Source organism: Chenopodium quinoa, unplaced genomic scaffold, assembly GCF_001683475.1.
Source record: "Chenopodium quinoa cultivar QQ74 unplaced genomic scaffold, ASM168347v1, whole genome shotgun sequence".
Taxonomy (NCBI): Eukaryota; Viridiplantae; Streptophyta; class Magnoliopsida; order Caryophyllales; family Amaranthaceae; genus Chenopodium; species Chenopodium quinoa.
In genome coordinates, this window is record NW_018742881.1 from 1,003,748 (window position 1) to 1,023,123 (window position 19,376).

At 36.5% G+C, this 19,376-nt stretch overlaps 3 protein-coding genes across 6 annotated transcripts; all 3 read left to right on the top strand.

Annotated features, from left to right (window-relative positions):
* Window positions 1–2,317: 2,317 nt before the first annotated feature.
* LOC110726756 (pumilio homolog 5-like) lies at window positions 2,318–7,289 on the top strand. 2 transcript variants are annotated; one of them, XM_021906254.1, is made up of 9 exons: window positions 2,318–2,989; window positions 3,211–4,436; window positions 4,528–4,669; window positions 4,772–4,879; window positions 5,290–5,502; window positions 5,578–5,688; window positions 5,805–5,999; window positions 6,299–6,464; window positions 6,960–7,289. In XM_021906254.1, exons 1-9 carry the CDS (start codon window positions 2,399–2,401, stop codon window positions 7,025–7,027), a joined length of 2,820 nt encoding a protein of 939 aa, XP_021761946.1. In that variant the 5' UTR covers window positions 2,318–2,398; the 3' UTR covers window positions 7,028–7,289. The 2 variants fall into 2 exon arrangements, with proteins under 2 accessions (XP_021761946.1, XP_021761945.1); XM_021906253.1 differs by having other exon boundaries at window positions 6,299–7,289.
* Window positions 7,290–7,885: 596 nt separating this feature from the next.
* On the top strand, window positions 7,886–13,350 carry LOC110726757 (protein FAR-RED IMPAIRED RESPONSE 1-like). 3 transcript variants are annotated; one of them, XR_002512402.1, is made up of 3 exons: window positions 7,886–8,890; window positions 9,301–10,489; window positions 11,247–11,375. XR_002512402.1 is itself a non-coding variant. In XM_021906257.1 (3 exons), exons 2-3 carry the CDS (start codon window positions 11,253–11,255, stop codon window positions 13,318–13,320), a joined length of 1,554 nt encoding a protein of 517 aa, XP_021761949.1. In that variant the 5' UTR covers window positions 10,302–10,489; window positions 11,247–11,252; the 3' UTR covers window positions 13,321–13,350. The 3 variants fall into 3 exon arrangements, 2 of the variants coding, with proteins under 2 accessions (XP_021761949.1, XP_021761947.1); XM_021906257.1 differs by lacking the exon at window positions 7,886–8,890 and adding an exon at window positions 13,092–13,350 and having other exon boundaries at window positions 10,302–10,489; window positions 11,247–12,577; XM_021906255.1 differs by lacking the exons at window positions 7,886–8,890; window positions 9,301–10,489 and adding an exon at window positions 13,092–13,350 and having other exon boundaries at window positions 10,500–12,577.
* Window positions 13,351–13,372: 22 nt separating this feature from the next.
* Window positions 13,373–14,295, top strand: LOC110726643 (protein FAR1-RELATED SEQUENCE 6-like). The gene is made up of 2 exons (XM_021906114.1): window positions 13,373–14,208; window positions 14,262–14,295. The coding sequence occupies exons 1-2, from the start codon at window positions 13,373–13,375 to the stop codon at window positions 14,293–14,295; spliced, it is 870 nt and encodes a 289-aa protein (XP_021761806.1).
* Window positions 14,296–19,376: the final 5,081 nt, after the last annotated feature.

Sequence of the window (19,376 nt, forward strand, 5' to 3'; positions counted from 1 at the left end):
CTTCAGTTGCATTTTGGAGGAATTAGAGGTCTCAAGTCTTTGTATATGTTTTAATTTTTTAATTTCAAATTGATTTTAAGTAAATAGGAATAGATTATTTTGATATCATAGCATGGTTCAAGACTTCAAGCTAACCAAAGGTTATTTTTTGAAGCATCCTGTCGTTTCTATACATGACAATTCAAGATGAAATTACATGAAATCTATTTTCATGGAAGTCTGAAATTTTGAATTTCAAGTTACAATGGAGTATCCGCTTGACTAGAATTTAACTGATCTAATTAATTACGAATTGACTCGATAATTAATGTGTCATAATCATAGCTATAACATCATATCCCTCCGTCCCTTTTTTTGCACCATGGACTTAATTTTTTGGGTCAAATGGTGTAAAAATAAGGGTCAGAGGGAGTATTACTCGATTGTCACCTTTACGTATCACTATAAATATTTGTCCAAATTTAAAACTTTTATATACCCGCTATTTTCTTTTGTATTTACAATTTTCTTTAAAACATTGTGTTGAGAAACAGAGGGACTAAAGGAGTACTCCGTAATAGAAAAATCAAACTCGACTCGAGTAAAAGAGCCAGGGATGAAGGGATACAAAATACAGAGTACTAGTTTAATTCTAGTCAGTAGTCACAAGTGACAACCAAGGCCCAAGAGGTCTAAAATGTACACAGCATGGACTTAGTCGGGTCAGTTCAACATGAGGGAGCTTTGCAGTATGTTGACATTTTGAAACCTTTCATTTTCTTTGTTTTTTTCAATGTTAATGGCAACAATCCTATTTCGTGACGTGTGAGAATTCATGAATAATTAAGTACTAATGCTACTATTTCAATATTATAAGTTACTCCATATTATATTTATATTTCTTGCTTCTTTAAATTAATTTTTAATTTATGTTCTTGCACCAACCAGCAAATTTATTCATATTCTATAGTTTGGATATTATTTGATCAAAAGGGTTCATTCATTTCCTTGTTCTTCTCCTTCTTCTATTTCAAATTCTGATCATAATTTTCCAGAAAGTTGGGATTTTGACTGCTCTTTTTAAAGGGATTTTACTTTCTGCTCTTTTTGGTGGGAAGTTAAGTTTTTTTGTCAACCTTTTTTTTTGGGTTTACTTTAACTTTACTTTTTGGGGTTGACAATGATCGTTTGCTAATTATTGTCATTTCTCATAATTATGCAATTTCATGAATTATTTTTTTTTTTTTTTGGAAATTTCTCAGCCAAAAGTACGATAAACTTGCTTAATTTTTTTTATTTTTTTTATTTTTTGGGAAAAGGCTTAATTTTGCTTGGTTATGAAAGTTTTTTTTTTTTGGATATAAATCTGTGTTTTTTACTTATTGTTGGCCATTTGTATTACTAGTATTTTGTTTATTTACTGATGTTGGAATCTTACTGGTGTATGTCAGTATGTGTATGGTGAGCTTTGTAAATACTTATGATGCTGGAATTGTAAAATGATTGTAACATTTTAGCAACCTTAGCGGGTAAAGTCTTGGGGGGCCGGGGTAGGGGTGGGGGCGGGTTTATTTCTTTAGACTTAGGTTTGAAATTCAACAATGTATATAATTAGGTGCACCTCGGAGCATGATATAATCCTTAATGGAATTAAGGACTTAACATTTTATATCCCCTGTAGAACTATAGATAGAAGATAGCTCAAGGAGGTATTTGACTAATTGGGAGCATGCCTTATAATTGGGGGGGGGGGGGGGTGCATTGTATACTTTATTACTTAAAATTTATAATGTCAAAGGTGGTGTGTAATTTTGAAGCAATGACAAGTAAGACAATTAATTTAGAATGGGAGAAAGTAACTCTTTAAGTTTTAATCCAAAAGCTTGAGAGAGGAGAGGGGTGACAAAATTAAGAACCTTGATTTACAATAAAGCAAATGAAATGTTACTTTCAGTGTGTTTTAATCAATTGGGACATCTATTTTGAGATGGAGGGTGTTGTTCTTGGAAGCTGATTGACCTCTTCATGTCGGGTGCTCGGGTTTCTACAACACATCTGTATACTTGATACAAGTATTTTGTTCCATTTTCATGTATAATTTGAAAAGAATCTGCTTGTAATTAGTCCTCGTTTTCTGAATTCGCACCAGTCAACAATCATTCTGTTTTCTTAAGCTGTACATTTGTCTTCTTCAGTTGCCATATTGTTTTGCTCTTGAATGTTAGGCTACTGACTACCACATTCTGTATGTCATCCATAGGCTACTAATCATTCTTGGAATATGGGGTTGATATATATCTAACAAGCTGTATGTTAACTATTTGTGATTAACAGACCGTGTGCTATAAAGGGTTACCGGCTGCAGCGTTGAAACTAGAGTCTCTGAGGGTGAAGAAGCTGACCTTTAACTCAAGGAAGGATGACAACTGAGAGTCCAATCAGGATGTTAGACAGTGATGAGTCCAAAAAGTGGCTACCTGCTACTGGTTCTGGATTGTTTTCTTCACCTTTCAGTAATGTTGCTGGTCATGAAGGCGTAGGTAAAGTTTTACAAGAGACTATTGTTCGCAAAGAACAAACTCGCATGATGCCTAGTAGAAGTGGTAGTGCTCCACCTACTATTGAGGGTTCAATTGTTGGCTTTCAGGCTTTTATGGATCAACAAAATTCGAGTTTGACCAGCTCTAGCAACGAGTTTTTGGACTGTGAGCCTGAAGAACAAATGCGAACTGATCCAGCATACATTCAATATTACTATGCTAATGTTAACTTAAACCCGAGGCTACCTCCTCCTCTAATATCACGAGAGAATCGTCGTCTGGTGCAACATATGGAAAGTTTTGTTGGTAAAAAAGTTTCTGCAAGGGAAGGTTTTCTGGCAGCTCACAAGGAGGAGCCTGAGGAAGCAAATTCACCACACGAAATATCTGGTGATCAGGGGAATTTTGTGGATGGTACAAAGATGACATCAGAAGTTGGCCATAATGGAAGCAGTGGTGATCTAAAGGAGGTTTGTAACTTGTAACTTGGCCATACTAAAGTCTCTGATTGAAGTCACTGTTTATAATTTTGCATATATGAACGCATCAGTTAGGATCATTGTGTGGAATATCTATTTCTTGTAAATAGGTTTTGAGGAGCTTTTGTATTTCTGATACAGAGTATTACCTAGTAGCTTTAGTGTCAAATTTCATATAGTACTCATGGTTTTTCTCTTTTCTTGTGGTTTAGGGAGACTTTGTTCAGGCTCCATCTTCTGCATCTAGTACAACTATTAAAGAAGGAAGTGATCATGACAATGTCAGAGTTTCAAACACTGATGATGAGCATAGTACCATGAGCTCTTCTATCAATCCCTCTGTATCAACTGTTTCTTACTGCAGAACTGCTGATTTAGAGGATAATGTGTCTATCCAAAGTAATATTGGGTCTGAAGTTTCTGTAGTAGAGTCAAGAATGAAATTGTTGGATGTTTCAGGCGAAATAATGAGAGAGGAAGACCAAAAGAGACTTGACTATCTCCATTTGCTTGATGAGAATAAGCTTCATCCTCATCCTTCACAAGGCGCACCATACCAGATATCTGGATTCCAAGCTTACGCTGTTCCCCGAGGAATGTATGCTGCTCATCAGAAGCCACTACCACTGCATCAGGCATTCATGCATAACACAGGACTGGTACCACCATTATATGCATCAACAGCTGCCCATATGAATTCAGGAAACCTTTTTTACCCAAGTGTACCACAGCCAGGATTCCCTAGTCCACCACTTGCTCTGAGTGGATTAAGTGCTAACACTACTTTACCTCCTCATTTTGGCAGTTATGTTCAGGGCAATGCATTTCCAATGCCAATTGATACATATGGGAAGCCTGGCTTCTTTAAGCAATCAGTGGAGGCTTTACTTGGCGAAATGAACCCATATGCAAGTCAAGTGCTACGGCCTTCTTTTGGTGGTCCTGCTCAAGGACAAAGCTTTCAACAACTCTATGAGAATGCTCATAAAAGTGCTGTTCAGAGTCAGATTGATGCACTTGCATCACAAAGAGACACTGTTGCAAGTGCATCTTCAATAGGTGGCAGGGGACTAAATCATCCTGCAATAAACATACCGAGCTTATTTCCTCTAATAACTGGGACTCAGCTTAGATTCAACTCTTATGGATATCCTCCAAGCTTAGGAGAACCACAATTTCAAGTGCCTCCTACATTACCAGGATCTTCTGTACCTAGGATTATTCAACACGGGCTAGGAAATGATGTGAGTGTTTCACAACAGTCATCAAAAAGTACAGCTGCATATCCTGGATGGAAAAGACAAGGTGGACCTGAGAGTTCTGATAGAAACAGTATTGATAATAATGCTAAACGGCCTTCTTTTCTTGAATTGCTTAAATCCAACAGCTCTAGGATTCTTGAATTGTCTGAAATTTCTGGCCAGATTGTCGAGTTTAGGTAGGCTTTTAGAACATCTTTTCATATGCTTCCTTGTTTTTGGCACAATTAGGTCTCCATTTAATTGACATGGCTGGCTATTAACCTGCAGCACTGATCAACATGGTAGTCGTTTTATTCAACAAAAGCTAGAAAGCTGTGGCAGTGATGAGAAGGAATCTGTCTTTAAAGAAGTTCTTCCACAAGTTGCTAAATTAATGACTGATGTATTTGGAAATTATGTTGTTCAAAAGGTGAACTTTTAACACCTCTATGTCTTCAAATAAGTCTTTGCATGTTTAATAAATTGTGGTTGGATTTCTTAAACTTCTGAATTGTGTTTCATTTTAATACAGTTTTTCGAGCATGGAACTGTTGAGCAGAGGAGAAAGCTTGGCCAGCAACTTACTGGACAGGTTTTGACCTTAAGTTTGCAAATGTATGGCTGTCGTGTGATCCAAAAGGTAAATTAATCAATTTTTAATTTTTTTTTTTTTTTATTGTGTGCTCATCTATATGAAGTTTTAAGTTCAGAGAATGATTATAATTTCTGTTTTCTACAAATGTAGAAGGAAGTTAAAACTTTGTTCTTCTATATTGTCTCTACCATGAGTGAAAGTGTCATTTGTTATACAAGGAGTTCTAGAGCCTTTCTTATCTTATATGCATGTTTCATATGCACCTTTCTTTTCCTTTTCGTTCATAAATGTACAAGTTAAAAATTAAGAAGAAGCCAGGCAGAGGATGAAAGTAAATAAATAAAATATAAGACAATGGCCATGCAGGAAATCTTAGTTAAAGGGCATTTTTGTTAACCAATATTATTTTACTGTTGTCCCTTTAAAACCATTTTCCCCCTGAAAATTTTCTGTAGGCACTGGAAGTAATCGAGCTTGATCAGAAAGTGGAGCTTATGAAGGAGCTTGATGGGCATGTTATGAAATGTGTGCATGACCAAAATGGAAACCATGTGATACAGAAATGTATTGAATTCGTCCCAACTGAGAAAATCAAATTCATCATTTCTTCATTTATTGGTCAAGTTGCAACACTTTCATGTCACCCATATGGTTGTCGTGTCATCCAGGTATCTTTGAATTTCAGCTGTATGGATGTTATGTTGAAATTCCATATAAGGTATTTATTTTTATTATTTGTGTAGAGAGTTCTGGAGCATTGCTCAGATGAGCAGATAAGTCAGTGGATGGTTGATGAAGTCCTTAAATCTACTTCGACCCTTGCTCATGACCCGTATGGCAACTATGTCACTCAGGTACTGACAGTTACCGCTATTAAAGTTCCTTTGGAGAAGCTTGTAAGCTTTATAATATTACTCTTCAATAATATCCTGCAATTTTATAAATTTGATCAACTTTGACTCCCTTGCAGCATGTTATGGAAATGGGAAAGCCCCATCAAAGAAGCCAAATTATACATAAGTTGACTGGTCGATTTGTACAGTTGAGTCAGCATAAGTTCGCGTCCAATGTTGCTGAAAAATGCATAAAATTTGGCAGCGATTCAGAGAGAAATCTCATAATTGAGGAAATCATTGCACAGTCTGACAACAATGAGGCACTATTGGTAAGTTTGCGAGATATATGTTCATAACTCTGAAAGCTGACACCTGATGCAGAGAATTGGTCTAGTACTGTGAGATTTTTGCTCCCTGTGTGACAAATTTAACTTCGTATGTGTAATACACCAAATTTGTAAATATTGTGCTTTTGGTGTGGTTATAGAGTCCAAGCGCTTTGTTAAGTGCTCGAGTAATTTCTTGTGGATTACAGTAATCTGAATTAATCAGGGTTTCTTTGGATGTTTTATTATGGCAATATTGCCTCCCTTTGGTTCCTCATCTTTTTTTGAACTGTTTTATTCAGATGATGATGAAAGACCAATTTGCAAATTATGTGGTTCAGAAGATTTTCGAGATTGGCTCTGAGAAGCAAAAGGAGACATTGCAGAATTGTATACGATTACATCTTCCTGTTTTGAAAAAAGTCCCCTATGCAAAGCACATTGTATCTCGCTATGATCAATTGACAGGTGGAGTCTTTCTGTCTCTAGTTCTGTATTGCTTGAGACTTCGTTCTTTTTACCTAAACACTAATTTGAGCTTGTTGGATCTCATAAATTTATTTGAACTTAACATTTCAGATCAGATTTTATACAATATATTTACATACATGCTTTGCATTTTTTTAGCACATGCATTTGCCTAGCAATACAAAGACTGAGGAGTAGATATTTATACTAGAAACACAAGCCAGAATCACACTTTCTTTACTCATTCATACCAAAAAAGAGGAGCAAGTTAAGTGACCTAAGTTGATATTTAGCCATTTACTAACCAAATCAAAAAAAATTTCTGTCTTCCAAAGATAAGTCTGTAGGACATCCAGTCCAGCACGAGTAGCACATGATATGATGAAAGATAAAGACTTCATAAAAACATATAGTTGCGTGTTCAATGCTTTCATTTCTCGTTTAAGGCATTATATCAGTCCTGCATATCGTTAGCCTTGATATTTTGAATTGCAGAGGGCTCAGAACAGGAGACAAAACAGTGTACAAAGATGGCTGACAGCGTTGCGAGCACCTCTGAATGAGCTATCCACTGCTAACTTAACTAAGATGGCAGGATTTGATAATTTCCGATGATGTTAACACTTAACATAATGCATTGGTTGATATTTGATTACTGATGTTTGATTTATGTGCAGCGTTTCTTGTATTCTTGTACATCCAATCCTCTTTTGCTGATGTCTTTTTTAACCTCCGCCAACTTGTAATTGTGTAGTTGTATGTCTATTCCAACTCTTGTATTTATTTTTCAAACTTCTTATTGTCATATTATGATTCTTCCAAAAACTACGCTCTGTATTTCTTTTTGTTGTTCATGTTTGAATACTTTTAGATTCTAATTCTAATACAAATGGAATCTTGTTTCATACATACAAATGGGTCCTTGGATACCAGTAATCAGCTGTTAGTGATGGTAATGCTCTTATTGATGCCGAACTGTCAAGCTACTAGTCATGCAGAGTAGGCGAGTCGACTGCTACTGCTAGGAACAAGAATGCTGTTCTTCACATCGGTTCTAGCTCTTGAAAGTTAGAGTTTGTCCATGACATTTTTACCATTGCCGTTGATTCCCTGACAAGTTAGTTACAGCAGAACTGGGAACAGGAAAGAAAGGGGAGGGGGGGAGCTGAGTTTAGTGTGTCACGTGACTTGCACGTGCAACTCAACGCAAGGAATTGCAGTCAAAGGTTGGTATCCGGGAAGTAGGGGGACTTTACAAAAAAATTTAAAATAGGTGTGTTTTGACAAAAAACAAAAATAAAAAAAAATTATAAGATTGATTTAAACAAATTTTATGATGATTTTTAGCAAAATTTCCTAAAGAAAATTAATTCAAGTCAATGTTTAAAATACTACCTCCGTTATAGGTTATGTGTAATAATTAGACATTTTTCCTCTCTGTTTTATGTCAAATCATTACACATAACCTATAACGGAGGTAGTATGTGGTATTAAATACTCCGTGTCTCCGTAGTCCGTACCTGGTATGTCCAAAAACAAATGATAAGGGTTTGGGATGGGCGAGGGTGTTTCTAGCATTGTCTTTTAATACCTTTTCTATCTAAATTGTAGGGAGGCAAATGCATTATCTCTTACATGGTCCCAACGACTTTCTTAGTCAAGATTTAAGACATTGATATATTTGAGCTTAAGTGTAATCAGTATATTGTACATACAATTCCCCCCCAAAAAAAAAAAAAAAAAAACCTGTTAATCGATCCAAATTTCACCCATGTCAAATTATGGAGGCAGTGATGGTAATACTCTTATTGACACCGAGCTTTACCAACTGCTAGTCACCGGGGATGTTATTGGGTTCAACAGAGTCGTATCGAGTAGTCAAGTTGATGTTCTTGAGCTTCGGTGTGCACGTGACAACAACACTGTTCTTCACATTGCTTGTAGCTCCGGTGAAGTAGAGTTGGTGAATGACATTCTTATACAATGGCCAGAATTAATGGTGCAGGGGAATTCTCAAGGTGATCTCCCCATTCACACGGCAATCAAGACTGGTAGAATGAACGTTGCTGTTGTTGATGCCCTCGCGAGCTGGTTACAGCAACAGAAGGCATCAGGCATCGACGTTGTAGTTCATCAGGTATTAGAGTGGAGCGATGTTGAAGGGAACACCGCCCTTCACACTGCCTTGGAAGTGTATGATGATGAAGAAGTCAAGCAGGCAAGGGAGTTGGTTGACTTGTATCCTCCTGCGGCGTATGCCATGAATATTGAGGGAATTTGTCCTTTGTATTTGGCCGTCGTGAAAGAGCTTGCTGATCTTGTACAACACATGCTACAAAAATTGCAGCCATTCAGACAAGATGCACTCAATTGTTTGACAAAAGGCCAGTCGGTATTACATGCTGTTGTATCCGCCCAAAAGACAGGTATGCCTACGAAGTTAAGGACACTTTTGCAATGACTACAAAAATTTTGTTAATTTTGAAATTCCACCATTGATCATCCTCTTCTATACCACTCCTCCATTTTCCGTAATCTAATGCATGCTACCATGTGTATAATTGTTTATTTGCTATTTGACTATATAAGTTGAACTCCTAAAAATTTCGTAATATGTAGAAAAATTAATTCCCAATCTCCCATCAAAACCATTTCAAAATAATGGTACCTAGAACAAGTGTAGTCAAGGAGAAGCATGTAGTATTCTTTTTTATTTTTGTAAAAATATGTTAAAAGCCGTTTTTCATTTGGATTTAAACAAAAATTATCACTTAGTCTAATATTGTGTGAAACATTACATAACTGGATATATATTTAAAATTTACAACAATTGCAGAAATGTTGGAGCACCTACTTCTCTATGATGATGGAAAGCTTATCAATTTAGTGAATGAAGAAGGGTTGACACCTCTATCTTATGCAACTTTTAAAGGTTATCTAGAAAAGGTTCAGATTTTTGACATGAAAGTCCCTAATAGCACCTTTATATGCAACAAAGACAAATCCTTTCCAATTCACCAGGCGGTACATGGAGGTCATATTAGTATCATAGGGCTACTAAGTAGCTCAAGATTTCTGCTTAATGGAAGAGGCCAAAATATTCTACATTTGGCAATATTAATAGGTGACTCAAAATTGGTCTCTTATGTGCTTAGTTTATCAGATGTAGACCCTTTACTCAATCAAAACGACGATGATGGTAACACTCCTTTGCATTTGGCTACTCTTTCCAAGCATGTTGAAGTGGTTGAACTTCTTATCCAAAATGAAGGGGTCAATGTTGGATTACTGAACAAGGAAGTAGGGTTAATGGCAAATGATTTGGCAAAAGAATTAACGTTTGTAGATGATACAAGCAAAAGAGTGGTTATGAAGCTAAATTTGATGCTAGATAAAGCTACAAATGATATAAAGTTGTTTCCTATCAATGGTAATTTGCATCTACACTTGGCTAAACGAGAGATAAATCGAGTTTTTGAATCAGTTAGAAGGCTTCAACAGTTCAACTTAAGGACCTTCTAACCCCTGATGAGGGGGAAAATGTTCTTCATATTGCAGCTTGTATGGATAGTACCCAACTAATTCACGATCTCCTTCAAGGACATGGTTGTACTACTCTCATGTACCAAGCCAACAAGAAAGGTGACCTTCCGATTCATTCAGCTGTTAAGGTTGGTAATTTCCAGTCCCTTAAAGGTCTTTTTCAATGGTCGCCATCTATCCCTTCAGATCGTATATGTATAAGGCCGAATATTGATGGAAACACAGCATTGCATGTTGCGGTACGGTGCTGTATAACCATAGGAAACTTGCCAAATACTTGTATGAAAAGTGTTCACAAGCAGCATATTGCTTAAACAAGGACAATATCTGTCCTTTGTTTCTCGCTATAAAATATTGGAGTACGAGTGAGGATAAATTGATCAGCAATATGATCCAAGGACTTGAAGGCAATACACAGCTTCAAAATAACCTAAAGGGCGCGGAATCAATAGTCCACGTAGCGATTCTTGCAAGGAGCAAAGGTAAGTGTATTTTGACAAATTTCCATTATCAATTGTTTGAGCGAATGCCCCAGTTTCTCATAGTTAGAAATCAAATTTGTGTCTCACATTGCATTTTTCGTAAATAAATCAACAACTTTATGGAAAATCCTTGTTTCTCATGGTGAGAAATGAAATTTGTTTCTCATGGGGGTATTTTCGTGAATTAATCAACAACTTTTTCATTATTGTGAGCTCCACATTTGAATGAAGTTGTTGATTTATTTACAAAAATGTCATGTGAGAAATAAAATTTGTTTCTCGCCATAAGATTCTAGGGCACCCTCCTTTATGGGAAACTGTAGAACTCCAATAATGAAAAAGTTGTTGATTTATTCAAAAAAATACCTCCACGTGAAACAAAATTTGTTCTCACAAGGCATTTGAGTCAAACTATTAAATATTATCAATTGTGGTTTGTGCTAAGGATAGGTGATTATGTTAATTATTTGTTGTTGATTTTGCTAATTCTGTTTATGGATTCAACTGAGGAGGATTATGTTAAGTCAATTTGTTGTTGTTGTTTTGCTTAATATTAGTGTTGGTGGAGTATATATGGACTATTGGTTCTTTAATAATTTGTGTAAATTGGTTTTTTTTTTTTAATAATGGGTTGATTTATTTTTGAGACTAATCTTAGTTGGTTGTGTTATTGTGACACTGCTTGTCAAATGTGGTGAATTATGTGATGAATATTCTGTTCAAGTGTTGTTTCTGAAAAATGGTTTGGTGGAAACAGGGTGTAATGACCGATTTTTTAGAGGACATGGAAATAGAATTGCTAAGGAGAAGTGAGGATGTTGTTGTTGTTGATCAGGGCAGCGGAGTTAAGTTTAGGAGTAGTGTCGATGTGGAGGATGGGGATGGCATAAAAGAAATAGAGTTCGAAGATGATGTGTGTGTTAACACTGACGCCAGTGGCCATGTGATGTATTTATCCCCCATGAAAACAGTTCACACGACACACACGGTTGTTGGTAGCAACCAAATGACTGTAGTGGCTGTTGAGGAGCCTAAGGTTGGGATGGTATTTCGATCTTGGCAAGAAGTGGAAGCCTACTATAAGGAGTATGCTGAGCAGTTCGGGTTTGGAGTGACAAGGGTTCAGGCTGTAAATTCTTTGGACAAGACTGAAAGAATAGCAACCACATGGAAGTGTGAGTGCTGGGGAAAACCCGACATGCGGGCTAGGAGGGAAGCGAAGAAAAGGGCAAAAGCAATGGGGGTTGATGGTTCTGGTGGATTAGTTGAAGGAATTGTATGTGAGGATGAGTTAAGTAGGGCAAAGAGGACTTCCAAAAAGTGTGAATGTGAGGCCCGGATTTATGCTAGAGTAACTAAGGATGGATGGGTGTTAAAGAGGGTGCATTTGGAGCATAATCACTTGGTAGATCCATCACAAGCAAAGCTTGTGAAGGAGTACCGTGTAAAGCACATTACCTCGAAAGTGAAAAAGAAATTGATGGATTACTATGAACAAGGTGTACCGATATCTCAAATTCATGGGTGTATGGCGACCGAGCGAAAAGGTGGCAACATGCCGTTCACAGTAAAAGATTTACAACATGAGGTGTATAAGGCTAAGCAATTGAAGATGGTCGGCGGTGACGCGGTTGCAATGATGGAGTATTTTGAAAAAATGCAAACCGGCAACCAAAACTTCTTCCATGCCCAACGCTTGGATGAAGATGGGAGACTTAAAGACGTGTTGTGGGTGGACGTAAGGAGTAGGGTAGCGTATGAGGACTTTGGTGAGGTGGTTTGTTTTGACGCTACCTATCTAACCAATCAATACGAGCTTCCATTTGCTAACTTTGTTGGTGTGAACCACCATGGCCAATCGTTGTTGTTGGGGTGTGCTCTTGTATCACATGAAGATTGTGACACATTTTCATGGATATTTCGACAGTGGCTAGCATGCATGAACAACCGAGCTCCGAATGCCATTTTGACGGACCAAGCGACAGCCATGCGGAAGCCCCTAGCTGAAGTCATGCCAGACACCATTCATCGTTGGTGCATATGGCATATAATGAGCAAGATTCCTGATAAACTTGGCAAGTGTGCACGGTTAGTGTTTCCGAACCCTCTTTCACTGTGTGGTTCCCGTTTTGTTCTACGAATTGGTTGTCCGTTGTCTGTCAGGTTTAGTCTGATATTGCTTCAATTTTGTTCTTGTTCCCAATATGTGTTCCTTCTCCCTTTGATCCTCCCCATGATCTATGTTGCACCCCCATGATGTGATGCCTTTTAACAGTTTATGCCATCCCTGGTAAAAATTAATTTTTTCCTATTATTCCCTATTGGTTGATTGCCTTTTAACGGATCTTATAATTTGTTGATTGGTGACTGTGTGGGTGCCATTTAAGCTCTTTGAATTGGTTGATTGGTCAATGTGTGGCTGCCATTTTGTACGTTAAATTGGTTGATAGGGGACTGTGTTGCTGCCATTTTGTTCTTTAAATTGGGTAATTGGTTGTCTGTTATAGTCAGGTTGATTCTGTCTTGTCTTTTATTAGACAATAGCACCCCCTTATGTTGAATTTGTGTTGTCTGAATTTTGTGTTCTGAATTTTGTGTCTAGTTACGAAGAATTCCTCAACCCTCTGAAAGAGGTTGTTTATGAAAGTTTTACCCCTGAAGAGTTCCACGAGAGATGGGCAGCACTTATATCTGAGTATAATTTGGAGGGTAATGAATGGCTTGAAAGCCTTCACAAGGAGAGTCACATGGGTGCCTGCGTACATGAAGGAGTATTTTTGGGATGGTATGAAGACCACGCAAAGGGTAGAGAGCATCAATCGGTTTTTTGATGGATTCGTTAACCAGAAAACCAAACTACATGAGTTCCCTAGACAGTATACCATGGCGTTGGACAAACGTGTTAAAGATGAGATCAGTGCAGATGACCGTTGCTCGAAGTACTTGAGGAGGTTAGTCAGTGGGTTCAAAGTTGAAAAAAAATTCCAAAAGATATACACCGACAACAAGTTTCAAGAAATTCAAACAGAGTGTTCAAGGATGATGTACTGCAGTGTTCGAGAGGAGAGGGTTTTGTCTGAAAACCTTACACAATATTGGCTGGTGGATCGTGTTTGGATTGTACCTCCAGGGGCAAGTGAGGAGGTTATTACAAATCGCCGAAGAATCTACAAAGTGTTGTATTTTCCATTGACAAAAGAGGTTCAATGTGATTGTAGAAAGTTTGAAACACACGACATTCTTTGCAAACACACCATTAGGGTTCTTGATGAGAACTTGGTGGAGGTTCTCCCTGATAAGTACATAGTATCCCGATGGAGGAAGGACATACCCCGGAAGCATACTAGGGTAAAGGTGGCATACCATGATCCCGGAGACACGGAGCACGTCAAGAGGTTTGACAAGATGATGGGAAAATTTGAGCCGTTGTGCGAAACTGCTTGTAAGGTAAACGATCAAACCGTTCAAATGGTGATTGAGGCACTATCAAAACTCCAAATAGCTGTGAATAAGTGTAGGGACAAGAAGCGTGAAGAAGATAAACCTGTGCTTAGTTCACTCTCACTAACTCATCAGTCCGGAACCCTATGTCAGAGCCTACAGAAATATGCCCAACTGCAATGGATCCTATTATCAAAGACCCTCTTATTAAGAAAAAGCGTCGAGGAAGGCCAAAGGGTACAAGGCACAAATCATTGGTTGAAAATCAGAAGCGTCAGGTTAGTTACTTTTGTTACCATCCTACACCTTTTAAACATAAACTACAATTCAGGTGGAGAAACATAGCTTATGAAGCAGGAATGTAGGTTGCAGAAGCTTAGTGTAGAAAAAGCCACACTAGGTCGTGAAGAATGGCGTACTACAATGTATGGAGTACAGAATCATTGGTTTGATAATAAATAGTGATGTTGATTATGATGTTATTGGGTTGAATATTTGATACCCTTGATCATAAGTTTCTAAGGCTTTTTTTTTTTTTTTTTTTTTTTTTTTTTTTTTTAATAAGCACGTTCAAAATTTGTAAGTTGATGCTCCCTTTTTTATGTGCATAGATGACTGATAGTTAAGCTTGTTTAGTAGAAGCATATTTGTTTTTGGACTGTGCATATTGAGAACCCAAAATAAGTACTAAAGGGGTAACTACACTTTCTCGTTAACCTTCCTATTTGGCATGGTATATCCAAACCATTTAAGCTCGTGAGCCATCCAGAAGTGCTTTTTTACATCCTCATCCTCTAACGATTTAATGTTGTCTTTCTTTGGGGAACCAATTATACAGAGTACGTACACGTTTAAATTGCTTTCGTGACTGAGCTATATTTGGAATTTAGCTTGCTTAAATAAAATTAATATTGGCAAGAACGCATTGGACTTGTCTTGTACTCATTTTTCTCTACTAAATAAATAAAATAAATACAATAAACTCTTAAAAATAGTCGCTCCAACTTTTTATCATAATAAAATAAATACAATAAACTCAAACTCTTAAATATCAAATAATATTTATTAAAATTGGGTTACATTTATCACATTTGTACTCTAATTAATAAAATAAATACAATAAAATGTTAAAAATAGTCGTTCCACATTTTTATCATAATAATTATATAAATATTTTCAACAATGATTATAATACGTAGTAGTTAAGTACTACGTATTTAAATTTAGAAATTGATATACTCCTCCTTGAGAACATTTGGACCAAGTCAACTTGCACAAATATGGGAATTCTCCAAAAATCTTTTCACTGTACGTAATAGCTATTTGTGTGCAACTTCGTTTGGGTAATAACCATTGGTAATAAATGATTTTGAGTAGTCCTCATGGTACATGGTGAATGTGACTCATTTCAGATAGTCCAAATATGAAATATCACAAAATCCCCCAAATTATGGATCTACACCCACATTTTAACATTATAAGCTAAACTTTATGGTTTGCAAATATGTAGCTGCATGCATATAGCTGTTTAGTAGCCTACTAGTCCCTCCTTTTTTTTATCTTTTCCCTGACTCATTTAATGAGATTGTATCTTCTAAGACTTCAAGAAGGAATGTGAGCTTCTTAGCATCTAGCAACTAGATACAATAATGTCTCTAGTAGCATTGGGATCTATGTAGGGACCTGAGTGGCACCAGCCCTCCCAAATTTTTATTTATTTTAGTAAATGTGTAAAGTTATAAGTTAAATACAATTTTAATGCAATAAATATCATTAAATTAGTTTTGTCATAGTGGTAATGCATTGAGTTTGGACTAAAAATCTTAGGTTCAAGCCCTTATACAAGCATTTTTAATTTAGTGCCCCTCCACACTAAATATTCTACATCTACCACTGTCTAGTAGGGGGACTAATCTATAAATAAAAAAAAAAGATGTAAAATAGAAAAGGAAAATGAAATTGTAAAAATAAAAAAGTCACGAGACCCCAAAAGAAAGAAATAAGAAAGTTTTGCCTTGCCTTTTGTCATCCACTTTTGCAGTACAATGTCACATTTTCACCCACTTTTGTAGTACAATACCTCGGAAATTGTGAAGTCTAGTATTATTTTGTCAATCTTTTATGAAATACCAGCAACATAACAAAGTTTTTTTTTGGTGCAAAAGGGGGCAAAGCCCAAGCAAAACAAAAGAAACTAAGCAATAAAGCGAGGAGTAGTAACCCCTAACATGTCCTCCCTAACAAGTTCCTTTATCTCAATAGGAGGGACCTCGAAATAAAGGCACTTATCAGCTTGAAACACCCCTAAATTAGCTAGTCTATCAGCTACTTTATTCCCCTCACGAAAGCAATGAAAAATACGAAAATTACAACCAAAAGAACGAATGATATTACGACAATTGCGGAGCATATGCACGCCTTCACCTCCAAGGATCTGGTCATTCTGAATAGCTTCTATGCAGGCCTTGTTATCCATCTGAGCTTCTATGTTGCTTACACCCAAATTGCTTGCCATCTGCAGCCCAATCTTAATTGCCATAAGTTCAGCCCTGTATGCTGTACATATACCAAAATTTGCCATGAATCCCTTGATCACTCTGCCTTGACAGTCCCTAAGCACCCCACCACCACCAGCAAGCCCAGGTGAGCCATGAGCAGCACCATCTGTGTTCAAAGTAAACCACCCAGCAGGTGGTGCTTGCCCTCGAATCAGTACCTGCTGCTTCATCACAGGGCGATTAAACAGAGCAGCAATGCCATCACCCATCTTGACACTCCACGTTTCATCAGCCTTGCCTTTGATAAAATTGCCTTTGTTCAAGGGAATATCCGAATCACGTCCAAAGATCTCACAATTGCGCCATTTCCAAGCCCACCATAGCGTTAGAGCAAATACAACTGGCCATTTTTCAGAATGAATAATCCCCTCAGCTTTGAGATTTGATGTCATCCAAGATGACAGATCACCAGTGTAGAAAGATGGGTAGAAAGCAGCCCCACCAACAGACAACCATAATTCTTTTGCCCTTGGACAGTCACGCAACATATGGATAAGAGTTTCCTCTGCATCTGTATTGCAGCGATTGCAGCGAGGTTCATCTGATAGATGTCTTTTGACTCTATTTGCATTACACAAGACTCTGTCATGAAGAATTAACCATAAAAAAACCCTGACCCTTTGCTGAACCTGAGCAGACCAGGCTAAATCCCATTTGGGATCCTTCAAAATGTATTCATCATTCTTCATAATTTTCATTGCTTGTTTGACAGAAAATGCTCCAGATTTCGACCCTTTCCAGTACCTTGAATCTTCAATTTCTGGATTTTCAATGACTTTGTGCGCTGCAATCTGGTGAAGGGAATTTTGAGGTAAGAAATTAGCAAACAGATCCCAATTCCAGCCTTCCCCAACTGTCCACATTTCTTCAACAATAGCCCCATCAATACTGTCAGGTATGGGAGCTATAGCCAAGTCTCTGAGGGGCTTCAAAGTTGCCCAGCAATGATCCCAGAAAAGAGTCCTCTTCCCATTGCATATTGCTACAGCCGACCCTTTGCTAATCCACTTAGCATTGTCCGTGATTCCCCTCCACACATTTGACATGTTAGAGGTAGGGGCAAACATATCTATGTCACAACGGCCCTTGCAGTATTTAAATCGCAGCACCCTTCACCACAGTGAGTCTGGCTCTTTCAACACCCTCCACCCCAATTTTGTTAAAAAAGCAGAATTTGATTGTCTTGCTGATCTTATAGTCTCCATAACAACTTTTTTGGTATGAAATGAATCTTGATAAAATTTATCGTTTGTTGGTATAAAATGTAAAAAATTTGGTTTATAAGGTTGGAAGTGGTAGTGATGTGTATTGAACGACAATAATTGTACTTGATGGTACAATTGAGTTGACCCGTAACAATAATGGGTATTTGGGCGGGATTTTTCCCTCTTAATGAAATCATATTACTAAATGAATTATTAAGAAAAGTAAGAAAAGAAAATTGGTTATAGTCTTAAAACCAAAGCAACACTCAAATTTAGATTTCAAAACGTAATTTTCATAATCAAACTTTTCATTATCATAAAAGGAACAAACGTCAGTTTTTGCATTGATTTTGATAAGGAACCTTTGTAATTTGCAAAACTACCTATGTCACATTTACAAAAAGATTTAATAAACATATAACAATAATTAAATGAATTATATAATTTAGATTAGTTGGGTTATATAAACCATATTATGTGGGACCAGTTTCGCATTGTTATTGAAACCAAACGGAAGTTAAATTCGATCATTCAAAGAAAACTAAGTAATTAAATCAAATGAAAGTTGAATGCATGAAGCATGAAACAATGCTAATTGAATCAAATGGTTTTAATAAAGCTTATCAGATCGTATGGTAGTCCGATGTTTGAATTAGATCAAATCATATCAACAATAAGTGTAATTAAATCAAGTGAAAGTCAAATGCATTCAACAAAGCCAAATGGATCATATGAAAGTCAAATGCATTTTTATTAAATCATGTGAAAGTTAAATGCATTCAACAAATCCAATTAGTTCATATAATAGTTAAATGCATTCAACAAAGCCAATCGAATCATTTTATTAAGATGAAAGTGAAATATACTAAAACATAGGTGATTGAATCAATTGAAATAGATGAAAGTCAAATTCATTCACAAATAGGTAATCGAATAATTTGAAATAGATGAAAGTAAAATTCATTCACACATAGGTAATTGAATCAATTGAAATAGATGAAAGTTAAATTCATTCACAAAGAGCTAATTCAATCAATTGAAATAGATGAAAGTCAAATTCATTCACACGTAGCTAATTGAATCAATTGAAATAGATGAAAGTCAAATTTATTTACAGAGAGATGATTGAATCAATTGCAATAGATGAAAGTCAAATTCATTCACATATAGCTAATTGAATCAATTGAAATAAATGAAAGTTAAATTCATTCACACATAGCTAATTGAATCAATTGAATGAGATGAAAGTCAAATTCATTCACACATAACTAATTGAATCGATTGAGTAAGATGAAAGTCAAATTCACTCACACATAGCTAATTGAATTAATTGAATGAGATGCTAATTGAATCGATTGAGTAAGATGAAAGTCAAATTCATTCACACATAGATAATTAAATCAATAGAAATAGATGAAAGTCGAATTCATTCACACATAGCTAAGTGAATCAATTGAATGAGATGAAAGTCAAATTCATTCACACATAGCTAATTGAATGAGATGAAAGACGAATTTATTCACATAGATAATTAAATCAATAGAAATAGATGAAAGTCGAATTCATTCACACATAGCTAATTGAATCAATTGAATGAGATGTAAGTCAAATTCGTTCACACATAGCTAATTGAATCAATTGAATGAGATGTAAGTCAAATTCGTTCACACATAGCTAATTGAA

What these genes read in the sequence shown, in the direction of transcription:
- LOC110726643 (XM_021906114.1), top strand. Translation starts at nt 13,373, where the DNA reads ATGGCGTTGGACAAACGTGTTAAAGATGAGATCAGTGCAGATGACCGT. An exon ending in TTGAAAATCAGAAGCGTCAG is followed by an intron (nt 14,209 to 14,261) that starts GTTAGTTACTTT and finishes ACTACAATTCAG; the next exon opens with GTGGAGAAACATAGCTTATG.
- LOC110726757 (XM_021906255.1), top strand. Translation starts at nt 11,229, where the DNA reads ATGGTTTGGTGGAAACAGGGTGTAATGACCGATTTTTTAGAGGACATG. An exon ending in AAACTTGGCAAGTGTGCACG is followed by an intron (nt 12,578 to 13,091) that starts GTTAGTGTTTCC and finishes TTTTGTGTCTAG; the next exon opens with TTACGAAGAATTCCTCAACC.
- LOC110726756 (XM_021906253.1), top strand. Translation starts at nt 2,399, where the DNA reads ATGACAACTGAGAGTCCAATCAGGATGTTAGACAGTGATGAGTCCAAA. An exon ending in GCAGTGGTGATCTAAAGGAG is followed by an intron (nt 2,990 to 3,210) that starts GTTTGTAACTTG and finishes CTTGTGGTTTAG; the next exon opens with GGAGACTTTGTTCAGGCTCC. An exon ending in GAAATTATGTTGTTCAAAAG is followed by an intron (nt 4,670 to 4,771) that starts GTGAACTTTTAA and finishes ATTTTAATACAG; the next exon opens with TTTTTCGAGCATGGAACTGT.